The sequence below is a fragment of the Orbicella franksi genome, chromosome 11 (assembly GCF_964199315.1).
Source record: "Orbicella franksi chromosome 11, jaOrbFran1.1, whole genome shotgun sequence".
NCBI lineage: Eukaryota > Metazoa > Cnidaria > Anthozoa > Scleractinia > Merulinidae > Orbicella > Orbicella franksi.
Window position 1 is genome coordinate 12,291,438 of NC_138155.1, and position 24,041 is coordinate 12,315,478.

Consider the following 24,041-nt stretch of genomic DNA (forward strand, 5'->3'; position numbering starts at 1 on the left):
TTTCTTATATCGTCTACTTTGATCTCTGTTAAATTAAACGCTTACACTAGAGTGAAATGTCTTTACCAAAGTTTTCACAATTCTAGTCATGAAACTAATGACTTTTTGTTCCCTTTTTTTTTTTTTGCAGGAAACTGACAGTAAAAAGCACCAGTGGACAAATAAGTCTCCGGTAAAGAAATAATATAGTCTTGAAACATTGCACTGGAAAAAAAAAAAAAAATCACGTTCCAGGGTGAATGTATATTGCTGAAGTTTCTTCCGCCTAACATGTTAAACTGGTCAGTGGAGGGAAACCTTTCCCAAAACACCACCGATCTGGAAGGTGATGGAATTCAAGTGGTGAAGATTCTGCAGCTGCTATTCTACTCTGTTATAATAGCCGTTGGTTCCGTTGGAAACGCTCTGATCTGCCTCGCAATTCTCAGTCGCAAGAAGAGAAAGACCAGCGAGTATTTCATCCTCAACCTGGCGATAACTGATTTATCCACCAGCATTTTGAGCATTCCTCTTGACATAATAGAGCGATTAGCGGGGTACTGGCCGTACGGATCGTTTTTGTGCAAGTTAGTTTATCCTCTTCAGACCATCCTTATGTCTGTGTCTGTTGCGACACTGCTGGCGATGAGTCTTGAAAGGCACAGAGCGATAATGCACCCGCTAAAGCCCAGGATGAAAGGAAGCAAGCCTATAATTGTGATCTGTGCCATCTGGGTGGGCAGCACTCTTCTTGTCTCTCCTTACATTTACGTACTAGGCTTTGAAGCAGGGAACTGCGTAGAAAATTGGCCAGGCACTGGTTATGTAAAGGCCTACACCATGTCCGTTTTTATCGTACTGTACCTTTGCCCGCTTTGGGGCATAACTATCGCGTACGTGAGAATCGGGAGAAAACTTTACAAAGACATCAAGACTCTCCAAGTCGTAATGGCAGACCCTGAAGGCGGTATGACTGGGAGACAAATGCTTAAAACTCGGGCCCATCGCAATGTCCGCATCGTTAAAATCTTTGTGACGGCAGTGGTTGCGTTTGCAGTGTGCATGCTGCCGAATCACGTGATGTGGCTGTGGAACGATTACGGCAATGGACACAGCTCCAAGTACTTCACTGACCTGCTCGTGTTTACAAATATTCTGGTTTATGCTAACAGCTGCATCAATCCTTTCATATTTGGTACTCTACAGACCCGCTGTACCAGCTGTAAAGATGTCCTGAAAAGTTCTCAAGACAGAGATGATAGCGGCCGCCATCGTAGACTGTTTTCCATGCGCGTGTCCTTTACCAGCTCATCCAAACTAAGGACGTTTGTTCGCGGAACTTTGAGAAGTCCTGGTCTAAGCCAGAGGAGTATTTCAACCCGCAAAGGAACTATCATTTCTACAAGGGCAACGTTGAGAGAATTACAAAGACTTCATGGCAACACTGATGCAGAAAGCAATGTTTGAATTCAAACCGTCTCAAAACATCCACGAGTGCCCAAATTCAAAATATAGAAAAAAAAAAAACAAAACAAAAAAAACAAGCAAACAACAAACAAACAAACAAACAAACAAGAAAACCAAAACAATACAATTTTTTTTTCAGCAAGTATGATGTACAAAGTAAAACCTGTCATTTGAAAGGAGGAATAAATAAACTAGCACTTAATTCACAGACTTAAGACTTTACTACCATTTAAAGCATCTTCAATAAACTGTATCGCACGAACGTGCATTGAAATAGTTTCCATTTGATTAGCTGCATACGTCTGCATACGAGCCCAGTGACCCATCAGGTCGGAGCTTATCCCGGTTTCTGTAGCATAAAGCGACTAGGGGTATTTCTACACCCCCATGGATTGGATGCTAGTCTGTCGCAGGGTTACCCCCAGCATAAAGTTCGTCGGTACCCATTTGTACGCATGGGTGGACAGAGGCACTGTGAGAGTGAAGTGTCCTGCCCAAGAACACAGTACAATGTCCCCGGCCAGGGCTCTAACCCGGACCGCTCGATCCGGAGACGAGCGCGCTAACCATGAGGCTACCGCACGAGCCGTTCAACGGCCTTCATTTAAAAGTTAATTCACAGGCGAATGATTAATTTCATAAGTAAGGACCACGTCGTACCAAGGAACACTAACACTATTCGGAAAGTTTTTAAGTCGCATAGAATGGGAGATCTCCAACCATTATGCTAGACATTTATGCCATTTTTATTTGCAGGGTCATCAATATGTTTAGTTGTACAATTTCAATGTAACTCTTTTCAGTGGACCTACCGCCCTTCTCCTGCTTCCTCTTTCGTCTAGAGGTCAAATTTCCTCCCCTAAAGAAGTAGGCATCGATTTAAAGCTTTGTTTCCTATGTACCTTCTTACATGTAAATCGGCTTGGATTGCCCTAATGTTTAGAAATTTCGGGTTTGGGAAAGAACAAATTTCGCTATTCCATCTAAAAATGGCCAGTGCTTGTCCTATTAGTAAACATTACCTAAAATTATTTGATATTCTCTCATTTCCCCGACAAAGTGAATTTTAAAACTCTGTTGTGGGACTGACACCTCGTAGGACATCTTCCTTATGGCTCTGTAAATTCCAAGCCGGCCCATCCACCTCCCTTGGACATCGAACGGGCATTTGGCATTTTGTTTTTCATAAGGTGGCAAATGCCCCACCGTGGGCAGATGGTCCATACAAAAATCCCCGCAGTGCGAGGAGAGCAGTGCAAATGCCCCGCCCATGGGATAGCATGAAAAATATATTTCTCGAAAGTAATATACATCTTTACCACGATATCAAAATGATATTTTATTTTCCACAACTAACATCTCTATGAAGACTTTTCTTTTAATAAGTGCTATAAATTTATTGCTTTTAGGCGTTGTTCTTTGAGCCAACGAACCACAAATTCAAAATCCTTCCCACGAAAATCGTCTATCGTCGCCGACGCTTCTCGACTCGATTTTCTCTCATGTGGAAGACCGAGGGTAACGAGCTATTGTAGTTTCCAGTGGTTTAAATCTCAGAAAAGAATTTACAAATACGTTCTTTAAGTAGGGTTAATCTCTTCGATGGTTAATAAAACAGACTTGTGTTTCTACGAAGTACTGTTGTATAATTCTTTGTTTTGACTAGCTTGCCAAATGCCCCACCCCTGGGCAGCCCTTTGCGAGCAAATGCCCATGGTGGGGACCTACAACCTGCCAAATATCCGTCCCCGATTGCGGGGGGGGGGGGGGGGAGGGGGAGCAGATGGGCAGGCTTGGAGTTCACAAAGCCATTTCGGACTGAGTAAGCTAAATTCCGTGCTTCTCGGAACATTTCCTTGTAAATATATATTCTTCGGCAATTATAATTAGAACTGACACTTCTTGAAAAGCTCTAAAGTGGGTTGTTGTTCTTCTTTCCTTCCCTCTATACATTGCTTAACTTTTATTGCGAAGCGAAAAACCAGAAATTACTAGCTTTAGACTGAAAATCGTACTTTTTTTTACATTGGCTAAAACGTTTAACTTTTTTTATGCACCCAATGCAGGTGTCTTAAACCACTGACACTACAATACTCCAGGTAGCAACAGAGCAGTACTTGCAGTACTTACTTACTTACTTACTTACTTACTTACTTACTTACTTACTTACTTACCATACTTACAATACGGGTTACTATCATTAGCACTCTAGTACTCTACCTACAACACAATTTTACACTTCCTACAATATAATCAATCAGTAGACAGTGCAGTTCTTACTGACTACAAAATTTTCTATTTAAGCAAACAAAGCGATAGACCACTCTTTCTATGGGTTTACTGGCGCAATAAACCACGCGGGGTGTTGGGAGAACACGAGAAAAGCTTGTAAATCACGAGCCGTTAGGCGAGGATTTCCAAGTGTTCTCCCAACATCCCAAGTGGTTTCAGTATTGCGCCGGTAAAGCCATAGAAAGAGTGGTCTATCGCTTTTATGAAATAACTATATAAAACGTCTGTCAATGAGAGGAAAATTTATTGTAATTTGGTGATCAAGTTGCTTATTCTCATCAAATTCATGAGATGACCAATCATAGCAACTGAAAGAATGAAAGCACAGACTCCGCGCCGGACATGAAATCCGTCGAGGAAAGCGACGAAAACATTTCACGCTAAGAACGTTTTAAGAAAGGAAAGGAAAAGGTTATCGGTTAAAGGGAAAAAGTGTATTAATTAACGTAAACGTATTCTGACGGGGAAATGTAGGGATTCGTAGGTGGAATCGGTCATCACGAAAGTAAAAGGCTGTACGAAAAGTGTGCAAGCAGTCCAAACTTCATGTGCTTGGCGAAGTGATTCAACGCAGTGTTAAACGATAACTTTCCAAAGTTTTGCGAAGGAATTAAGGTTAGTAATAGAAAAGCTGCTTCCGAAATTTATTCAGAATTTATGTACATATGCTGAAGGCTATGAAGTCCGTGTTTCTCTGTATCTTGCTAGATGCCTAAAAGCTAAGCTTATGCCGGGAAATTAAATTCATTTATCGTGTTATGCATGGATGCATTGGGTTTAAACTCAAAATGTCTGATAGAAAGAAATCTTTTTCCTGCTTTTTAGACAACCCAAATTGATCAGTCAAGTCCAGCTGGCTCTCTTCTCCACAGTCCGTGGAAAGCACCGAAAAAAGTGGGTAAAACTTCCTTAATTTAAATCTCAAGCGTAAGCGGAATCGGCGTAATTTTTTTGCCGTGGTAAAAAAAGGTAAAGCTTTATATGACGACCAAGTTCTGGTCCGTTTTTCTCCTTGCAAATTTCCTTGTATATGTTGAATGAAAAGATATTCGTGTTATTGATATATCAGCCAGTGAAAGGCAAAACTGTTTATCACATTTGTTATCGCTAGAGTTCCGAGTCGTCTAGTTGCCGCGTAGAGCTGCCATAGATCGGAAGCCGTGGTTTACCGGTACAATTGCCGGTTTTCACGTGACGTCATCAATTTCCAAAATAAGAAATTACCAATCCTCGTGAAGTTTTAGTTTCATCAGATGTAAGACCCTCTAATAACTTGACGTTTTGCAACGTTTAAGTCCGACAGGGTTCCTCATTATGTAATGGAGCACGTCGGAATTTCCAAATTTATGCGTTGCGTGACATTAAAATGCGGCTAGATAAGGCTGTCGAGTAAGTCAAAAGATGAGTTATTGCTCAAGTTTTTACTAACTAAACAGTTCTTGCTCTAGACAAAGTATTAATTTCAATGTATTGGAGCTCTAGAGTAATAACGTTTCGTTTCAACGGTAAAACTCAATGACAGATGTTTCTGTTACTTTACGGCCGCCATGTTTGTGTCCCTCCGAGGGGCACAAACATGGCGACACCATACAAAGCTCTATAAATTTTAGTGAAACACTTTTCCGAATAACGCGCGGATGGAAAACCGTACAGACTTAAAACTTAGCGAGGTTATTTATATATCAATCATCTTTCATATCTCAGCTTCTTGACTTATTTTATTGAATGGTTACGATTTTTATTTTTGATGGCGTGACACTGCAAACCAGCCATAGAACATACGTTTGGCAACTCTATTGACCAATCAGAGCGTGCGTAGTATCTCACTTATTTTATAAATAGAAATAAATCATAGGGCGTATTATGTCGCTTTTAGGGGTTAAGAACATGTTAATAACAGAAAAGCGTTTATAGTATTGCTTTAATAAAACATCTATATATAAAAATGACTTTGTTAAACCCTGACAGTCATGGCTGACACGCTTGACTAACTAAACTTAGTAAGACTTAAAACCTCGTATACTACTTCCAACCACATTGCTTAATGTTTCTCTACGACTCTACGCTGAGCTTGCAAAAAATCAAGCACTATCTGGTTTCAAGCAACGTCTCGCTAAGACTAGACATCCTACGTAAGCAATGTTTCACTAACACTAGTTACTACTCGTTCATACAAGGCCAAAGTGGTATTTACATTTTGGTATCCAGGAGGGAACGCTTTGTAAAGGTCGCTTTGCTCCTAGTGTTGGTACCCACAGAAGATCTTTGTTGTCTGAGATTTCCCCCACGGCAGCATCGGATCATTTTGGTGAAGGCTGCTTTCATCTTTCCGTTCAGACCAATGTACAACCATGGATTTATGGCGCTGTTAGCCTGACTGAGCCAGTAGCAGAAGTAAATGAGGGAAGGCGGCCATAATGCTCCCCTTTTTACAGATTTGTCCATCTGATACACATGCACTGGAAGCCAACAGACTGCGAACACCACCACAACAATGATGAGCATTCGGATGACTTTTTTCTTGGGGATTTCCTGTTGTCGTTGGTGTACAGGTACTTCATCATCCGCAGGCATTTCGTGGAGCCACAGTTTTCCAGCAACTATGATGTAGAGGCTGGAGATGACGGCGAGAGGCAGGAGGTAGTCGATAACAAGGATGAAACTCCAAAAGGCCAGATGCGATAGAACAGTATCATTAAGGAAGCAGACACCATTCACGGGTTTGTAGGAAACTGGTACGATTGACATCAAGACCATGGATGAGATCCAAAGAACTGGCGTGATGATCTTAGGCTTCCTGAACCAAATGCTACTTCGGAAAGGATGCACAACAGCAAAGTATCGATCAAATGCCATCACAGCGAGACAGAAAATGGAGGCGGTAGTCGACACGAACGCAGAGTAATAGAAAAACTCGCAGGGTATCTGAATATGGTGGAAATAAAAAATAGCTATGCTGATAGGCATCTGAAACACTGCAACCAGCAAATCAGCCACCGCCATGTTAACAAACATAAAACTTGTCAGATTTCTTGTTCCAGGTTTCTTCCACACGATGTAGATCAGCAGTGTGTTGCCAGCCAAAGCTACGATCATTGTTATGGCGTAAACTATGGAGAAGCTCACTTCAGTGATTCCTGTCATATTCTAAAAATAAAAGAGAACAGACCTTTGCTTTGAGGTTACATGAAACGCTTTAAACTTTGACATCTCGTCAAGAAAGTTTGCAATTACGGGCGATAAGCATTAGACTATTATTTTTATGACTTTTTTTCCCTTTATATATCTTCTGGAGAGTTTTCTCTCTAAAGATTTTCGGTATACCGCAAATGACCATAATTAGTTCACGCCGCTTTACGGTCGGATGTTTCATACTAACCCCAGTGGTATTAAGAATTGTACATTACGAAGGTACATTCATTAAAATTAAAAAAAAGTTTAGGTTTTCCGAATAGAGCGCCCTATTTCCCAAAGTACAGAGGTTCACTAATCAAGTTCGTTTCCCTTCGGATTTGAGCGGGAGGACGCGATCAACATCGCTATGTCTTATTGACACCTTTCTCCAAAAAAACGGGAAATTTTGATTACTTGTCTGGTTTGCTGCTGACACGCAGTTACACTTTGATTTTGATAAAGCACGCATTCTCTTCACTAAAATAGTCATCTTTTGAAAGAAGCAAAAATAAAAATTTCCCGACAAAGTTTTTTCACCTGATTATCGGGCAACATTTTCTAAATTTTAGCGAAAAACGTTGAAAATGCGCCGGAAACGAACTCAAATTGTACGCTTCACTAACTGAAATTTTCGTTTCCAGATACAAAGGAAAATATACTTTGAGGCGTTCTTCCGGTTTAATAAGATAATTACTCAAAACGTGTGAAAATAATGACGCGTTGATTTACCAAGTGAAGGTTCACTTTACTTAAAAAACAGAGCTCATATCAATTACAAAGGAGTCTTATATGTTGCCTCTGGCGCGAAATACTCTTATGCAAGATCTGAAATCCACCGTTCGTGCGCCCAGGTTAGTAAGAAAATAATTTTCGCTTCTGTATCTTCTTTTCGACTTTCAAAACGCCTTAGTTTGGAGATGCCGTAGATAACGAAAGAGCCCACCCGTAACTTAAACAACGTAAAGAAAACCCACGCGATACCGATTAAGTTGAAATGTTTAATACTGTTATCGCTTCGAATAGCAAAAGCGCCAAGGAAGAAATGCTTAGAAAATGTCAAACGTCTTCCTCGTCCAAGTGGAAGCAACTTCTCCTGTTCGAAGCAGAAACCTTTGTCGCTAGCAGCTAACCTAGCCTAATCTGATCGAATGTTTTTTGAAATCTTTTCCCCGGACTTTTTCCTCTGTGGTGCTTTCTTCGAACTTGCAAATGAACACGAACTTTTGCGTTTCTTCGACGACATATTTTTAAATTTTTAAACCAACAATTTAGAAACGGAGAACACCCAGTCCGGTAGTCGTTGACACGCGGCAATTTGTCACGCAGCTTTTAATGCAAGGTTACATGTTCTTCTCGTGACAACCCGTTGACAGCTACAATTAGAGATAATTAATGCAAAAAAACGTTTTTGGTTTGTAACTTTACTTATTATATGGAGAAGAGTGTTTCACTGGGAACTAAACCACTCGTAGATTCCATACGCCACTTCATCCGGGACCCGAGTGGCGTATTTTCCGTATGTCACCTTTGGGAGTGTCGTATCGTTCAATGAAGTCACGATTCCCGCCATTTGCTTTTGTTGAATTGGTTTCTCCATATAATAAAAAGAACATTACACGTTGGCTCGAAGATATGAATTTTATGTTCTCGTGGCAAGAACACAAAATTCATATCTTCGAGCCACCGTGTAATATCCTCTATACATATAGAATCAATCTTTTTGCATACAATTTTTTTTTAAATGACAGATCGTAATAAGTTATAATTGAAAAAGCCAAAAACAATTTCCTTTGAAAAACTGTCAATTTTGGGGTATACTGATACCTTAATGTCTGCTAAAAGATAATTCCAGAAATACGATTTCAAACGATACTTGCACAGCAAAAATTGTTCCCGACATTTTGACATACACATTTGTAGGTTTTTAAAAAAATCGCTCTGCTCTACATTGTCCACCAAAATTGCAGCTGTTGACGTCAAGTTTTGGTAGAATTGTTGTCGAACACAAACACAAATACTGCGATCTGATTGGCTGAGAAATCATGCACTATAAGCTATTTTATAATAACTGCAAAAATTCTGGCGCATTCATTGGTTAATTTTCATTGCTAATAAGCGCAGTGACCCACGAATTTCTGGCGTTGTGACTTAATTCATTTTGGCCCTTCTGCCTTTTTGTTATTGTTAAAAAAAAAAAAACAAACAAATTAACGTCAGTTTTTCACTTGTCTGTCCTGGCAAAGCAGTCTGCGGATCCACTTCACCGTTACCTCTTTCTCACATTTTACATTTGGCTTTCACGTCTTTAATCTAAAGAAGTTGAAAATGATTCAATATGATTTTTGAACTGGCGCGCAGAAGAAAATTCAGTGATGAACAATAAAGAAAAAAGAGTGTTTATGTCTCGGAACCATCATTCTTATAGTCGCCTCTTGGAGATTTGATGTTCTTAAAACTATCATATTTGCCCTTGAAGCTTCTTCTCTCAGTGTTTTATGAACATTAAATTTCAGCGGGGCAACTATCAGTCGATTGTTCCTCTAACACTCTATTGTTTAAATATGGATGCTTATGGGTAACTATCAGCCGATAGTCCAAGCTTAGCGAAGTGGCTCACAAATCGCAGCATTCTCCTACGGATTTGTGGATGAAGATGAAAGGAATTCAACATTACATGCTGATCTCAGTCAGAATATTGCCCGAAGAAGAAGTTTTCGGCTAGAAACTACGGTAAATTTTAGGATAGGAAAATAAAGCCAGGTTTTAATTTCTTGTTTTCCTTTTCTTTTTTTGCACTCTAAATAAACAATGGAGAGTTTCTTGGACAGAATCTATAGGCTGATAGTTTCCCGCGGAAATTTTATGTTTTAAAACATGGATATCAGCTTGAGACAGGAGCCATAATCGGGGACGGAGACCATAAGCGCGCGCCATTTCTAGTATTGGGGCTGTCCCCATGATATGGGACAATTTTTCTATTTTTAGACCAAATTGCGCCATCGCCTGCGGCAGACGCGCGTACATGCTGCGAGGATTTTTGCAGATGTCGCGCAGGGGACATGGCGTCCTAAATTCCCGAAATTTTTCATCTTTTTGGCCCACAACTCAACGCGTTTGCGTCTGTTGGAATTTGGCTTAAATATTTTAGTCGTAAACTGCTCCAGTTGGAGTGAAGTAAGACAGTGTCGAATTTAGGTATGTTCCGCTGTAAACTTATATATATCGCTGACCAAGTTGTGTTCCGATGCTACTTTTACATGAGCTGTGCATTACTCCACTGTAAATTTCACATATGTTGAAGATTAACAGCTTTTCCATGACACAGCAAAACACTACCTGGATATATTTAGATATAGCAGAGTTTCAGGACTTCATAGTTTCCTAGCTCCTCTTACCACACGCTTGCGAGGAATTTGCCAGTCTATCGTGACCGAAAAGTAAAACAAAACAATTGCTAGTTTGAGTTTCGCCTGAATTGTAAGCAACGCTTGATGTTTCATCAAGTCCCAATAATTTTACGTACGTAGATACTTCTCAGTTTTATTTGTGTAAAAATCCAGTAAATTGTCTTTTGTCGATGAAAGAGAGCGCCCGCCGATGCGTGTTTTGTACAGTCAGTAAACATAACAAATTGTACTTCCGCCGCATTTTCGTGTGAAAACGTATATCGAACTCAAACAATAACTCCATAGTTTTTAAACATGTTTAAGATTGATAAATGTTTGAGAACATAAAGCTAAGCTGAAAATATGTGACTAAAGCAGAAATAATCAGCAAAGTTACGATAACGCTTTTTTTAATCAACTTCGAATAACGATTTCGATTTTGTTGATCGAGTATCAAAATTCCTTGTCTATTTTCATTTTCGCAGTGTAAAATTTCACTCTGTTGAAGAAACACACATGATGTTAGTGGCCTTTTTGCGTTCGTGAAATTTGTTGCAGCATCTCAGCACAAAAGATAACGAAACAAATCTTTCTCAAGATTTGTTGACAATTGAAAACACCGACCCGGACTTGAAAGTGCACGAGCTGCACTATACAAATGAACTACTTGTATGCGTCAGACTTTCCGTTCAAAAACTTTTGCAAACTCGCCAAACACTGCAGAAACAATAAGAAACCATGAAAAACAGGTTTTGGTTATGATTAAGCATTGTCTGAGAAACTCACAAATTAACTCGATACCAGAGTAGAGAGTTTTCTTGCTATATTCTTAAGTCAAAACAAACGCAAAAACATACGCGTAAGCTTACAACTAGCGCGAGCAGATTCTATTATTCATTCCCAGCGCGAGATTGAAGTCTTGTTCTCGACCCTGAAAAACCCACCTTTTCCGTTAGCTCAGAGCATAAAACTACATATAAGAGCTCTGGTTCTTATTCCCTGCCTTATTCCCCGCCTTATTCCCTGCCTTGTTGCCTGCCATCGCTGTGAAAAATCTGCAAGAGAATCTCGAAACTCTCACCATTTGAACACGCAACGTGACAACATCTACGCGAGAGGCCCCGACATGTGCGTGGATCCGCGCGGATATATGACGTCAGGATGGCTTAATTTGTTCTAAAAATAGAAAAATTGTCCCATATCATAGGTGCGCCCGGATCCCAAGACTTACGGTCTCCGTCCCCGATTATGGCTCCTGCTTGAGAACAAAGTTCCATGCCTTATGTATGTAGTTTTTTGGACACAACATTTCCAAGGGCAACTATCACTCCGAGGAATAAACGCACCATTGTCTTCATTGTTCACAGCTAAATATTCCTGTCGAGGCGCGTGGCTAAGAACTGAGATTAGGGCCCCGTCCACACTACGCTACGGAGGTTTCACTTTGAAAACGGATTAAGTGTTTTCCGACAACATACACGACGTACGGCGGAGGAATTTAAAAACGCAACGATCAGCTGTCATTTTGAATTTGTTTTTGAAGAAAATAAGGACAGGGAAATGATTATCGTGACGTCATCATTTTTGAAAAGCTCCGTTTGCAAAGTGTTTTCCGTCCACAGTAAACCGCAAGTATGGCGTTTTCAAATTCCTCCCGGTTCGAAGAGCGTTTTCGAAAAGCTGCTTTTTCGACGGATTGGTTTGGATGTTAGGCCTAACCGTAGAAATAAAGCGGCGTTTTCAAAATTTTCTGGTGTACTTTGAACGGGGCCTAAAACTGCATGATTTAATTTATTTAAATTCCCGACCGCTATTCTTGTTTTGTAACAACAGAATGCCAATAAAGTTCGCACTTGTAAATAATAAAGCCACATCTAAAACATACGTCACCTCGCATTCATCATCTTGGGTTTTAAATCTTCATAAAAGTCAGAAAGTCGCGTTTACCAAAAAAGTGAAAAAGAAGCGCAGCGAAACGAAAGCTAAAATAAACTTAACCTTCAAAACTCTCAAGAATTCGAAACTTCAAAATTATATACTGAACATCAAATTCCCCAACAAACCCCTGTTTCACGAAACCTGAATATTAGCAAATGTTGGTGTTCCTCTAACATAGATATATATATATTTTGCCCTCTCTCCTCCAGAGATAGAAACTGCGCCACATTGGTATTTAAAACGCACTTTTGCATTTAACGCGTTGCCCCCATCTGCATGATCTTATTTATTGTTTAGTAATAGCTTATGAGTCGCTTATAGCTGGCAATTAATAACTATGCACCCCAAGGTTCTGACATGTCACCGAAAAAGAAACCCCTCGCAGCATGTGTTAGGTTAGTTGGTTCTTTAAAAATTTAACATAGAGACGTCATCGGAAGTCAAATCTTGGCGCTTCTTATAATACGCTCTTTTATCTTTATTATTATTCTCTTTTTTTTATAAAAACATTGTTTTACCGGCCGAGGCTGAATATTCTTATTTTTCTGCCGATTTTAGGCCGGAAGTATTCTTGTGAATATTCTTAGATTATACAGTATGACATTTCTGTTTTCGAATATATTTTGGTGTCTGGAACTGAGGTATTAAATAAATTTTGGAGCCAGCCTGCAGGCATTATAGCCTGATATTACGCTCATAACTTCTTGCAGAAATGCACGGTTAATAGCATCGAAAATTCGGCTAGTGCTGTTTTAGTTGCTTTTTGGCTAGTTTTGCCGTTTATAGAAAGGAAGATGTTACATGGTTTCGTTAAAAAAACATAAAATCGATTACAAATTTACAAGTTTACAAATTTTTAACGCGCAAAAGTGATATTCTTTTCACAATCTCAGCCTCGACTTTATTCTTAAAATATCCTTAGCATTTCGCAAATTTCATCCCCGATATTCTTATAAAATATATTCTTATATCTATAAAAAAGAAAGAGTGTATAGACTGATTACGGTGGCTAAAGTAATTTGAAATTGTTTTCTCAATGCTTTGACATGCTTATAATTTATTTAATATTGACAGTGCATTATGAAGGAGAATAAGCCTCAAAGCCTCAAGCTCTTTGTTGATGTTTAACTCCGACAATGCCGGAATTTTTAAAAAAAATTCTAATCACCTATATTCAAAATGGAATGAGCGCTTGAATTTCCAGTTACAGCATTCAAATTTACAACCTTATTAACCCGCGAACAGGTTCCCGGTGAGCCCCCGATAGCTTCGCTCATTCTTCTGTTTCGCACTGGCCGAATGTTTTTTTCCGTCCTCGCCTGGAGCCTGTTCGCAGGCTACAACCTTATTACGATTAACACTGCATGCTAACCAACTCCCTTAATGATAACAGAAGAGGCACCAACCTTAGTAGAAGCGAAAACCCAATGTTTTTAGTATTCAGAGTAAAAGCGACCAGAGGGAATGAAAACAGCGGGCGTATTAACTGAAGGTAATTCCGCTTTATCTCATTGCATTAATCAGAAGTGCCTTAGACCTCTAATAACAGTGAGATCTTATCACGTGTACGTCGTGTTATGTACTTGATTGGATTTCCTCTTGAATTCAATAGTTTGAGCGAAAAAAAGCTCCCAGCAATGTTCGATGGAAGAGAAAACAGATAACACCTGACGCATATATTATGTACTTATTGACTGAGTGGGAGGGCCGGACGGGAAAATATTTGCCTCGAGGTCCGTACTTTCTGACCGAGAGCCAAATGTTTTTCCGTCCGGCTCGACCTTACCCAGTCAATGAGCATTTTATCATATGACCACTTGTGTTGAAAATTTTGAAAATTCTGTTTGAACCTAAATAGGACGCGAGTACATAACATCAGACGGCCGTGCGCGGAACAACTACAATAAAAACTTGTCAGTTATTTCTTCGCGTCGAACAAGAAACTCACAATTCATCGAAAAACACGACTTATTTTCTCATGTAAAGTCCACAATTACAATTCATGCTAAAAAGCCAACAGAAAGTTGACATAAAGCTGTCAACAACATGTCAAAACCATCAAAAACTTAGCGAGGGACAAAAGTTCGCTTCACGCTTCACTGAAGTTGTTCACAAATCTTCTTCATCTGAGGACTAAAGAAAATGTCGGCGTCGTTTCAAGCTATTTGTCGAACTCTTGCATTCTCTTGAACAAGGGAAAACCAGCAACTGAATATTAATGACACCGATGTTGGGTCTCGCAAACAGTGCCTGGATTTACTGACTTTGCTGGCTTTGCTGTGTAGTGGAAATTACACATTGTGTGGATGAACTGTACGGTAATAAACTTGTGCTCGTACTCAGTTTTGTCTCTTCAAACAACACTGATGTAGAAACTGCAGAGCGACTTATCCTACTGTACACATTTCTCTGGTTTAACCAACTTCTCCCAGAAACTCTGGAACTCGAACAAAACATTTAACTGATTTAAGCTTATATCGTACTTTGCTTTCTTCGCGTTGCTGGTTTTCTTGCTTTTGACCCACGATGAATTCTTTGATGCTCTCCACTGCAAGAAGTTTCGCCTCAAGACTGTTTGCTTATTCCAAAGGTCAATTATCAGAAAGTTCATCAAGAAAATTTGTTTTCTTGCACGCCTACAGGTTTGCTTGTTGTTAGCTTCTGAGAAAGTTGTGAACTTCTTCGTTTGTGAGGAGTGTCGACTTTCTTTCAAAGCTTTCGGAGTAGTTCTGCATCAAACAGTTCGCCTGGACAGTAGAATTCACGCTCAGAATGTTAACTTTCATCACTCATTTTGAAGAGAACAAACCTTTCCAGCAAAAAAATTGTTTTTGTCATTAACTCCCATCGATTTTGCTGTACGCGTTTCTAGTAGGGCCGTACGCATTTCTAGTAGGGCCGTGCGGGTTTTTCCGGTCCTATCACCTCGACGCGTACGGCCCTCATACGGGACCCTTTTCCTTATGGTTTTCCAAGGAAATTGCGCACGGGGCCGTACGGGTCATATGATAAATATTTTTTGTCATTATTCGCTCACGATTAAAAGGTTTCTTGTTTTTTTTTTTTTTTTTTTTTTGACAGAGCAAAGAAGATTTCCTTTTTGCGCTAACGAGCACTTTCTTCGAAACACCTTTTCGGAAAAAAAAAGAAAGAAAAAAAAATCTGCTATTAACGAAAACGACGTTTCGATCCCTTTGAGATCATTTTTAAATTTAAAAAGTAATTAAAGTGAATTAGTTTGTACGTTTTGCAATATTTAGTGCATATTTACATATTTTTTATCGCTTTTAAAATTCTCACGTCTTACTTTTACTCCTATATGCAAATTAAAAAAAAATGAAATACTTTTTTATTCGGTAGAATAAAAAATTGTCAGATCAGAGTAGCGAAAATGACGAACACCATCATGTTTATGTAGACTCTAGGCTTCCGGTTTCTTGACTGATAATCAACTTCCTGTCGGAGAACCAGCTACGAAATTTACATCTAACGGCCTACGAATGTTTTGTTCAGAAATTGTACTTCCTCTATGAATGGTTCGATAAACCAGAAAAGCTTGATTACTCAGGTCTACCAGATCACACTAACATCCACAGTGGCCTTGCACACGGCGACTGCGCTCGCAGTATTGAGCGGTAGTCAAAACCGAACTGTTCTACCGAAACGACACGATTATTAGAGACCTTAAGCAAACACTTGAGGCGGTTAGGTGGAGGCGGCGATGGCCGCGAGGGAGTTGGGTTGAGACCGCCTCCTCTTGGCGCGAAATTAGAATATTAAGCTTTCGTAGAAGCGGCGGCGAGCAACGGCTGTTTTGCTTTCGTTTTCAGTGGTCCAATTTGACTTTGTTCGTGGATTTTACGAGCATAATGGCAACTTTTCGAGAAGTCCGGGACCTTCTAGCTGTTGCATGCTTTGAGGACATCATAGACGAGGATGAATTTCTGTTGCTGAGGGATCTACACACGTCGAAAAATCTTTACTTTCCTTACGAAGACTGAATCAGCCTTTTCTTTACTAGTGCAACCAAGGTCACTGGCCTCTGCCTCCTCCCATTTTCCTGAATATCAGAATATCCATCTCGCTATCTTCGATGTCAACTCCACTCAGTTTCGCCTTGAATTTGTCCAGTAGTAGTTTGAAATGTTCCTTTACGTTTTTCCGCTTCACCTGAAACTTCACGGAGGTTTCGTCATTCAGACGATCCGTGATGGCATTCCATACTTTTCCTCGATCTACAGTCCTTGGTTTGAAGATCCATGGTTCTGAAGCTCTGACTTCTTTCGCTAGGATCAAATCGTGTGCTTCTGTCCATTCCATGATCGAGCTAGCAGAGAGAAAACAAAAGCTTATTAAAAACAGGTCCTGTCTATCGATTCACCTTTCGGAAATATTCCAAAGTTCTGGAGACAAATTGTAAGAACAAGATAGCATTTTGTACCAGCAAGTACTTGCAATCTAAAGTTTTAAAGTCTACAAGACGTGAACATCACTCCGAACAATGTGAATCCAGGAAACTCACCCATTTCTTTTGCTTTTCTCTCCTTCGCTTGCCATCTTTCTTCTTCACTCACACCTCCAATGTGAAGTGAGATTTTCGCTGTAAAGCAAACGAAATATCAAATATTTGCAAAAAAAAAAAAAAATACAAAGAGAGGTGTCAAAAAACATTTTTTAACTTTATAAAAGAGTTTCTGTGTATTTTAGGTGCTACAAATGGGAAAATAAAGCGACCGTCTCTCGAGGCGGCCAAACCTACCTTTCTCGCCGCCGCCACTGTTGGAAGACGCGGGCAACACTCCACGTGATTATGCTAATTAGGTCGAGAGCGGGAAATTTTACTTCCGGTTGGCGTCCACCTCGCCACCTCCAGTGTTTGCTTAAGGTCTCTATTATTTTTTTCTTCGCAGCGAACAAAAATTAAGACAATGTTAAAGTTTTTTTGACTCCTTTTAATACTTAACTCGAGAATTCTGGGTTAAATTTGACGAAGAACAACATTATTTTGTTCAAAATTAATGACACAACTATGTTCCTACCTGAGAGGCGCGGTGGCCTCATGGTTAGTGCGCTCATTCCCGGCGCGAGCGGTCCGGGTTGGAGCCCTGGCTGGGGACACTGTGTTGTGTTCTTGGGCAACTCTCACAGTGCCTTTCTCCACCCAGGAGTATAAATGGGTACCGACAAATTGTTGGGGAAACCTAACAAATTGCGGGGGAGTGACCTGCGATGGACTAGCATCCCGTCAAGGGGGAATAGAAATACTCCTAGCCGGGATAAGCTCCGGCAGCTATAAGCCATTCGGCTGCAAGGCTTCACTTTTTTTTTTAATGTTCTTACCTGGCGACACTCGGCAAACTATGAGTGAGAGACCGGACGCGGGCGACACATTTTTGGCGCCAAATTAAATGAAGAAAGAAACTGTTACATATTTGTCACTCTTCATAACCTCATGTGGTTTTTGAAATTGTAAATCCTTTTTCTCGAGAATATTTAGTACCGTCTCCAGTAAGAAAATTTTTTTCGACATGCCATGCCTTTCCCTTTAACATACATTGACATCAGGGTAGTACAGTTTTTCCCGCGTTCTGAATCCTAATCGGACAGTTCATAATTTTAGGCGCGCCAGCTGTATGCGAGGGGAGATCTTGTAAAACAAATGTTCAAGAAGCGAGGCATGCCGATCTTTGCAGACTGGCAGCGCTATAACAACAATCTCGATGTAGCCCCTGGTCTGGACGCACTAGAGAAGGTGAGAGGTGAACGGAATCAGCATTCCTAGAGGGAACTTTCATTTTCTACTCCGAGGATCAGTAGAAGAGGGTGTGGAGCTTCACATTCCTTCTAAAGAAGCCTATGAAATGCTGAAGGGAGCTGTTGTTGGAGAATAAAGCGTCGTGTTCACGGGACGAGGGGCTCTAATCAAGGCTGTCCATCGAATGGTCGACTATCAACCGATCAAGATCTTTTCTTGGTTTGTGGAGCAGGTAGCGGATGTTGAACGTGGGGATGTAATCAAGGCTGCCCATTGAACGATCGACTATATATCGACCAAGATCTTTTCCTGGTTTGTGGCGCAGCTAGCGGATGATGATGAACGAGGGACTGTAGTCAAGGCTGCCTATCGAACGATCGACTATCGACCGACATTGTTTGTGGAGAGGTAACGGAGGCTCGTCGTACAGGAGACGCACAAAACAACAAGGCGCTGTTAGCAGAGGTGTTCAAAAGTCTGGGAATCAGTCTCGCAATCTGTTTCCCTGATTTAAATATGATAGAGATCACAACTACGACGACATAGTATTGACCAATCAGAACACATGTCGCGAATAACAATCCCGCCCCTTTCCTCCAGCTGTTTACGAGAAAGGAACACGCACTTGCGGCGTTCGCACGATACCACCGACCAGATATATTGTGGAAGATAAGTGATTCATCATATTGTATTTTTAGGTTGCCGTATACCTGTAGATTTGTCTCGCGTCCAAATCATGTAGTGCGTCCGGTTTAAACCGTAGATATCTAAACTCCATATCAAATTAAAGAATGTAAAGCTTATAGAGCTGGCTATCAAGCTATACCAAGAATTTTGAAATAAAATGAATTGTCGAATCTTCCACGACCTTTAAATGCGTGCATCCGGACCTTCCTTTGGGTCCCTTTTGAAAGCTAGAAGTCAAAGGGAATTTGTTCTTTTGCCCTCAAATTTGGACAGTAGCTAGTTTGACACATTCCGGAGGTCGGCAGGAGGCTTTTTTTTTTTAAATTAAAAAATCATAACTCCGTCAAACGTTGACAGGATATATATGTAATTCTTAAACCTTTAAAACATAGAAGAAAGGTGAAACTTTTGCATGTAAAAAATTCAGCTTGTTGGCAGCCTCCGACATTGATAGCTAAATTTAAGAGTCACCCAAGGCAAATAAGCCTGTTTTGAGGTCGCCTCAAAAACCAACTCGCAAAAAATGAAAAAAAAAAAAATAATAATAATAGTAATAATAACAATAAATAAATAAATAAAAATAAATAAAATTAATCCAATCAATGTGATATTTTTACATTAAATATAACGGTTGACTTAAACTGAAAAAATGAGGCCAATCGGTGAAGGTCTGAAATTTTCCTTATCCGTTCTTACGCGGACAGCCTCTTACATTCTCGCCGATATGCAATCAAAAAATCTTTTGAGGAAGCTCTGATGCAATACCATGCTAATGCTAATCCAGACACTGATTACCTTTTACACAACAAAAACAGCATAAGTACCTCAAGACAAATAGTAAAACCTGCAAAAAAATATATATTTACTCATTATGTTGATGTGTTTATTTTACAATTTTCATATTTCATAACTGCGGCCTCCTTATTCTGAATCGGCTGCCTCATATTTTCAATGACTCCCATTTTGTTACGCATGCACTTTTCTAAAACTGCCTTTCACCATTCCGGCGTAAAGTTTACATGCATGTTAATGACGAGACAGCAACAGAAAGCATAATGATTTAGCTATTGACTGGTTGTCTGCCAAATAACAGCTACTTTGCTTTCCTTTAATTTTCACTATCACGAGAAGCTAACCCCTTGGTCGAAATTTAAATTTGCTTTGTTTCTGTTGTAGACCATGGTGAGGCTAGTTAGAGCTTTTGTCAAGACTTAGAGAAAAGAAATTAATATGGGTATTCAATATTGATTACCTTTTAATAGCGGAGCTCCGGCGGAGCCCCATACCCATATAAGGAAGAAAAGGAAACCCATGAATTGATTTTCTCATGGTTATCATGGCTAGCGGTATTACTCGTGGGCGCGTACGCACGACGGCGGCGGCAGCGGCGGCGGCGGCGGCGACGACGACGACGACGACGACGACGACGACGACGACGATGGAGTCGCGTAAGATGGCGGCCATACTCCAGCTAATAGGTTGACAGACATGCCATTAGGGACAGCGCGTCTCCCAACCCCAAAATGCATCGGGAACGAAAGAATATCGAGATCGAAATGTATTGTGGACCAAAATATAATCAGATAGTGGGAGCCTGGTCTCTAACACTTGAAACGCCTGGTTGATTTCAGCTTTAAAACGCAGTTAGCGACCACCAGCCCACGTTTTCTCGAAATATTTCTGAAAGGAAACACAAATTATCCCTCGAACGTCTCAGTCAGAGAAATTTTTGCTCATCAGATCGGTTGTGCACCACGGTATTTATTATCTTGCAATTCATTGACCTATTTGTTACTAGTAAACGAACCTTAGCTTGTGTTGTGTATGTAGAAATTATATGTAGTTTCTTTAATTTGATTAACAATAATCATAACGGCTTGTCGTGTATTTAATGCAGTAATACAGAATTTCATACCGTAATCCCATTATAATTCCACACACATACCAACATTGAAAGCCTGAAAATATATAATATAATATATAATAATATTTATCTGTTTTTTTTTGTTTCTGCATGTAATGTTTGTTTCAGATTTGTTGCTTAAAAGCAGTAAAAACTCTAGAACAATATGAAATAACTATATGACAATATTGAAATGACAGTAGATGTCAGACATGTACTCAGAGTCCAATTTTCCTTAGAATGTTACTCGAGCCATGTATGGCAAAAAAATATTAAATTAATAGTAAACTTGTTGCAAAATCAATATAGTTCGCACTGTGCCGTTCAGTACTTACATGTACATGTACATACATATATCTGTGGTGGGGATCAAGTTGATAAAAATCCTACAGAAATGAGCTGATTGATCAAATATTTATGCAAAGCACGATGCCCAGTATTGTGATAGCTCACTGAAATTAAATGTGTGAAACGCAAGACTAGTTTCACCTCATGCCAATAATGATTTCACATGTTTCCTGCACTAAATGCTCTAAATAATGACATCATCTTCTCTACTTAGCACAGCATCAAACAAACAATTTTGCCAAGGGACCTGTAGATCCAGGTTTTCATTATCCCTGGTGATCTTTTTCATTTTGATCAAAGTAAATTATGATGATGTTCTTCACAATGAGGAAGCTAAAGACCTGTGGATAACATAAGCCAATATCATAAGCCAATATGGCAGTAGCCTGCTAGAAGGCTAGTGTCAGGTTGCACAGTTATCTCTAGCTGTTCAAATCGTCATGAAAACATGTACAGCCTGCTACTGATCATATCACAAGGGCCATTTTAGAGATGAAAACTTAGGTCAAAAGGTTTCTAAAAGCACTCTTCTATCTTTGTACTACACTAACCACATGTCCTGCATTTTTCATGGGGCAGTGCATTCGGTTCATGTTAGAAGGAGTATTCCTTTCCAACATTGTTGTCTTTCTGTTGTTAAAGGATTTTGTGTTTGCAAACATGTGTTGTAAATATCAGAATAGTACTGGAAATGGGTCATGAAATAGGGTTTTACACATAATGCTCAAATTTGTTGTCATTATGCAAATGCTTGATGATCAAAAAATCTCACTATATATTATGCTCAAAAGACATCGGCCAGTTTTTGTCACTGTTATTCCCGCGTAATGCTAGATTCTTTTGCCTCGCTATTATGCTCAAAATAATGCCAGCACAATGTGTAAAACCATATAATGACCACTAATGGGGGTGAGGGAAAGATGGAGTGGTCATCAGTGGAAGTTGTGGCACTTCCACAATAAACAAACTAAAAATTTGTTTCACACTGACAAGAATATGGCTTCGTCTCTGCTCATGGGCGACACAAAATATAACCAGTATTGGGTCAGGTGTTGCAAGAAGATTGATTCTTTGATCACTGGACCCGTTAACCATCAGAAAAGAGGGCTGTGCAAGGCTACCACAGCTGCGTTCACCAGAGTAATAACACCACATGTATCAGTGCAACTTTGCAGGGAATAGTTACGGCATCGCCAGTCACATTCATGACCCTGCCAATTAGTCGCACTGGGAGAGTGGGCAAGCACCAAATGACTCTTTTTGTGCGTTCCAACTTGTGGAATGTACCATGCAAAATCATTGACGACGTCAATGATGTCTGGGGGAGGTTGCCAAGCCAGCATCTTACAGTATATGATCTTCATGAAAGGTCGCAGCTCAACATCTACCAGTACCCAATGATTACCACCATTTTGAGGGTTGCCAATGAAAGTTTTGCCATTCCTTTGTCCCACATTCAGAGTGAAAACCAGCCTTTTTAATGGTCCAGGGTTAAGTAACTTAGCTTTCCTCATCATCTCATTGTAGATATTAACAACGACATTGGGCATAGTAGCATGGTATCGTTTTGCATGTCATTAAGCTGTTTTAAAACCCATGTGACGTGATCAGTATAGACCCAGCCTTGCATTCCCGATGCAGCAAGACAGGCAAGCTCATCTGCAGTCAATCCTGTTAATTAGTAACAACATGATATACTTTTCATCAGGCTTTATTAAATATTTTCTAAGGGAGTGGGGTAATAGACCTAAAAAAGTGGAGTTGGAGTAGGCTGCTAGCGGACAAAGATGTATATAAGATTATAAAGTTCTAAGCGTCACTGGTTTCTAATTCAACAAAACTGTGATACTGTATTGGAGATGGCATCCCCCCAACCCCCCCCCCCCCCCAACCCCCTTTCCACCCTTCGACACCATGTCTAAAACCCTAATCGCATTTTTTCAGCTACAAAATAAGCATATCCCATTTTCTATTTTACATCATTTTACTTTTTCGGGCCCGTGCACGCATTTTCGTTTGGTTTATCTTCAAAATTACATAAACTTTATTGCATATTTTAGCCGGTTCCAGTACTAGTTCAGGATATACCTGGAAAAATAAGCCTACACATCACGACATCACTCCACATGAAGTCATTTCTTAATTTTTCTTTTAAAAAAACTTACCATAACTTGGTAGCATATCGTCAGTAGGATTGTCCCAGATCATGGCTTTGAATTTGTCGATCGATTTCTCGCCGAGTTTTGGGCTGGCGAAAAGCTTTCGAAAACCACCTCATCTCAGTATTGTAAGCACTGGGTTTGTCTTAGCTGTCGACGGCTCAACTTTGCAAGGATCATTCTATACATAAATATCGAACAATGCTTGGAGCAATTCAAGTGAAAAATTTTATTCAGGATTTACCTTACCCGCTAAAAATGATAAAATTAACCAGGCCTACTAATGTTAGAGACCAGGTTCCCGCTGTCTTGTTATATTTTGGTCCATAATACATTTCGACCTCGATATTCTTTCGTTTCCAAAGCATTTTGGGATTGGGAGACGCGCTGTCCCTAATGGCATGTGGTTGACAGAGACATGCACCCTCAGTTGGTAGCGGGTGAATGCCATTTTTCTTGGCCGGTTTTTTTAAGAAAAACGATAGCGGAGGTTGATTTAATATTTTTAAGACAGGGTTGCGCTGAAGCAAAAGACAGAAAGCAAGAATTAACAGGCAAAGAAGTAGCGAAGAAGATCGCGAAAAAGACTAAGCGGGCCAGCGCTGGGGAAGGAGGCGAAACAGTACTGAACAATGCCGTGAATTATAGCTAGTCAAGGGCTAGAGAAAGGAGGTGAAATAATATACCGAACAATGCCGTGAACCAAAGCTAACGAGGGCTATAGAAAGGAGGCGAAAGTACCCGACAAATTGATTCAGAAGACTGCCGAACTCTCCATGGCCAAGTTCAAAATTCGCGCGAACGTGATGCTGTGCAGCCGTGCAAGAAAATTCAGAAGTCACCTGATTTGGTCAGGTGATGAACAAGAGAAATCAAACGTACCCGAGTGTTTTAGAGAAATTGCAAAACAGTAAACGTAGCGGAAAGAAGTGGTTGATTCGTTGATCTATCGA

At 40.1% G+C, this 24,041-nt stretch overlaps 3 protein-coding genes and 1 long non-coding RNA gene across 4 annotated transcripts; 1 reads left to right on the forward strand and 3 right to left on the reverse strand.

The window, feature by feature from the left end:
- The first annotated feature begins 223 nt into the window (after positions 1-223).
- LOC145503037 (galanin receptor type 1-like) lies at positions 224-1,468 on the forward strand. Its single transcript, XM_081482463.1, has one exon. It carries the CDS (start codon positions 271-273, stop codon positions 1,444-1,446), a length of 1,176 nt encoding a protein of 391 aa, XP_081338589.1. The 5' UTR covers positions 224-270; the 3' UTR covers positions 1,447-1,468.
- Positions 1,469-3,878: 2,410 nt separating this feature from the next.
- LOC145502985 (substance-P receptor-like) lies at positions 3,879-6,897 on the reverse strand. The gene has a single exon (XM_081482402.1). The coding sequence runs from the start codon at positions 6,880-6,882 to the stop codon at positions 5,929-5,931; it is 954 nt and encodes a 317-aa protein (XP_081338528.1). The 5' UTR covers positions 6,883-6,897; the 3' UTR covers positions 3,879-5,928.
- Positions 6,898-15,556: 8,659 nt separating this feature from the next.
- LOC145460260 (uncharacterized) lies at positions 15,557-19,345 on the reverse strand. The gene is made up of 2 exons (XM_081445011.1): positions 16,759-19,345; positions 15,557-16,563 (listed from the first exon to the last, which is right to left on the reverse strand). The coding sequence occupies exons 1-2, from the start codon at positions 16,791-16,793 to the stop codon at positions 16,269-16,271; spliced, it is 330 nt and encodes a 109-aa protein (XP_081301137.1). The 5' UTR covers positions 16,794-19,345; the 3' UTR covers positions 15,557-16,268.
- A 1,757-nt stretch (positions 19,346-21,102) lies between these two features.
- On the reverse strand, positions 21,103-23,228 carry LOC145460361 (uncharacterized). The gene is made up of 2 exons (XR_014039828.1): positions 23,095-23,228; positions 21,103-22,600 (listed from the first exon to the last, which is right to left on the reverse strand). It is a non-coding gene; the product is annotated as an uncharacterized LOC145460361 (long non-coding RNA).
- Positions 23,229-24,041: the final 813 nt, after the last annotated feature.

Coding starts and splice junctions, on each gene's coding strand:
- LOC145503037 (XM_081482463.1), top strand. CDS start 271: ATGTTAAACTGGTCAGTGGAGGGAAACCTTTCCCAAAACACCACCGAT.
- LOC145502985 (XM_081482402.1), bottom strand. CDS start 6,882: ATGACAGGAATCACTGAAGTGAGCTTCTCCATAGTTTACGCCATAACA.
- LOC145460260 (XM_081445011.1), bottom strand. CDS start 16,793: ATGGCAAGCGAAGGAGAGAAAAGCAAAAGAAATGG. Junction 16,564..16,758: donor GAGAAAAGCAAAAGAAATGG/GTGAGTTTCCTG, acceptor TCTCTCTGCTAG/CTCGATCATGGAATGGACAG.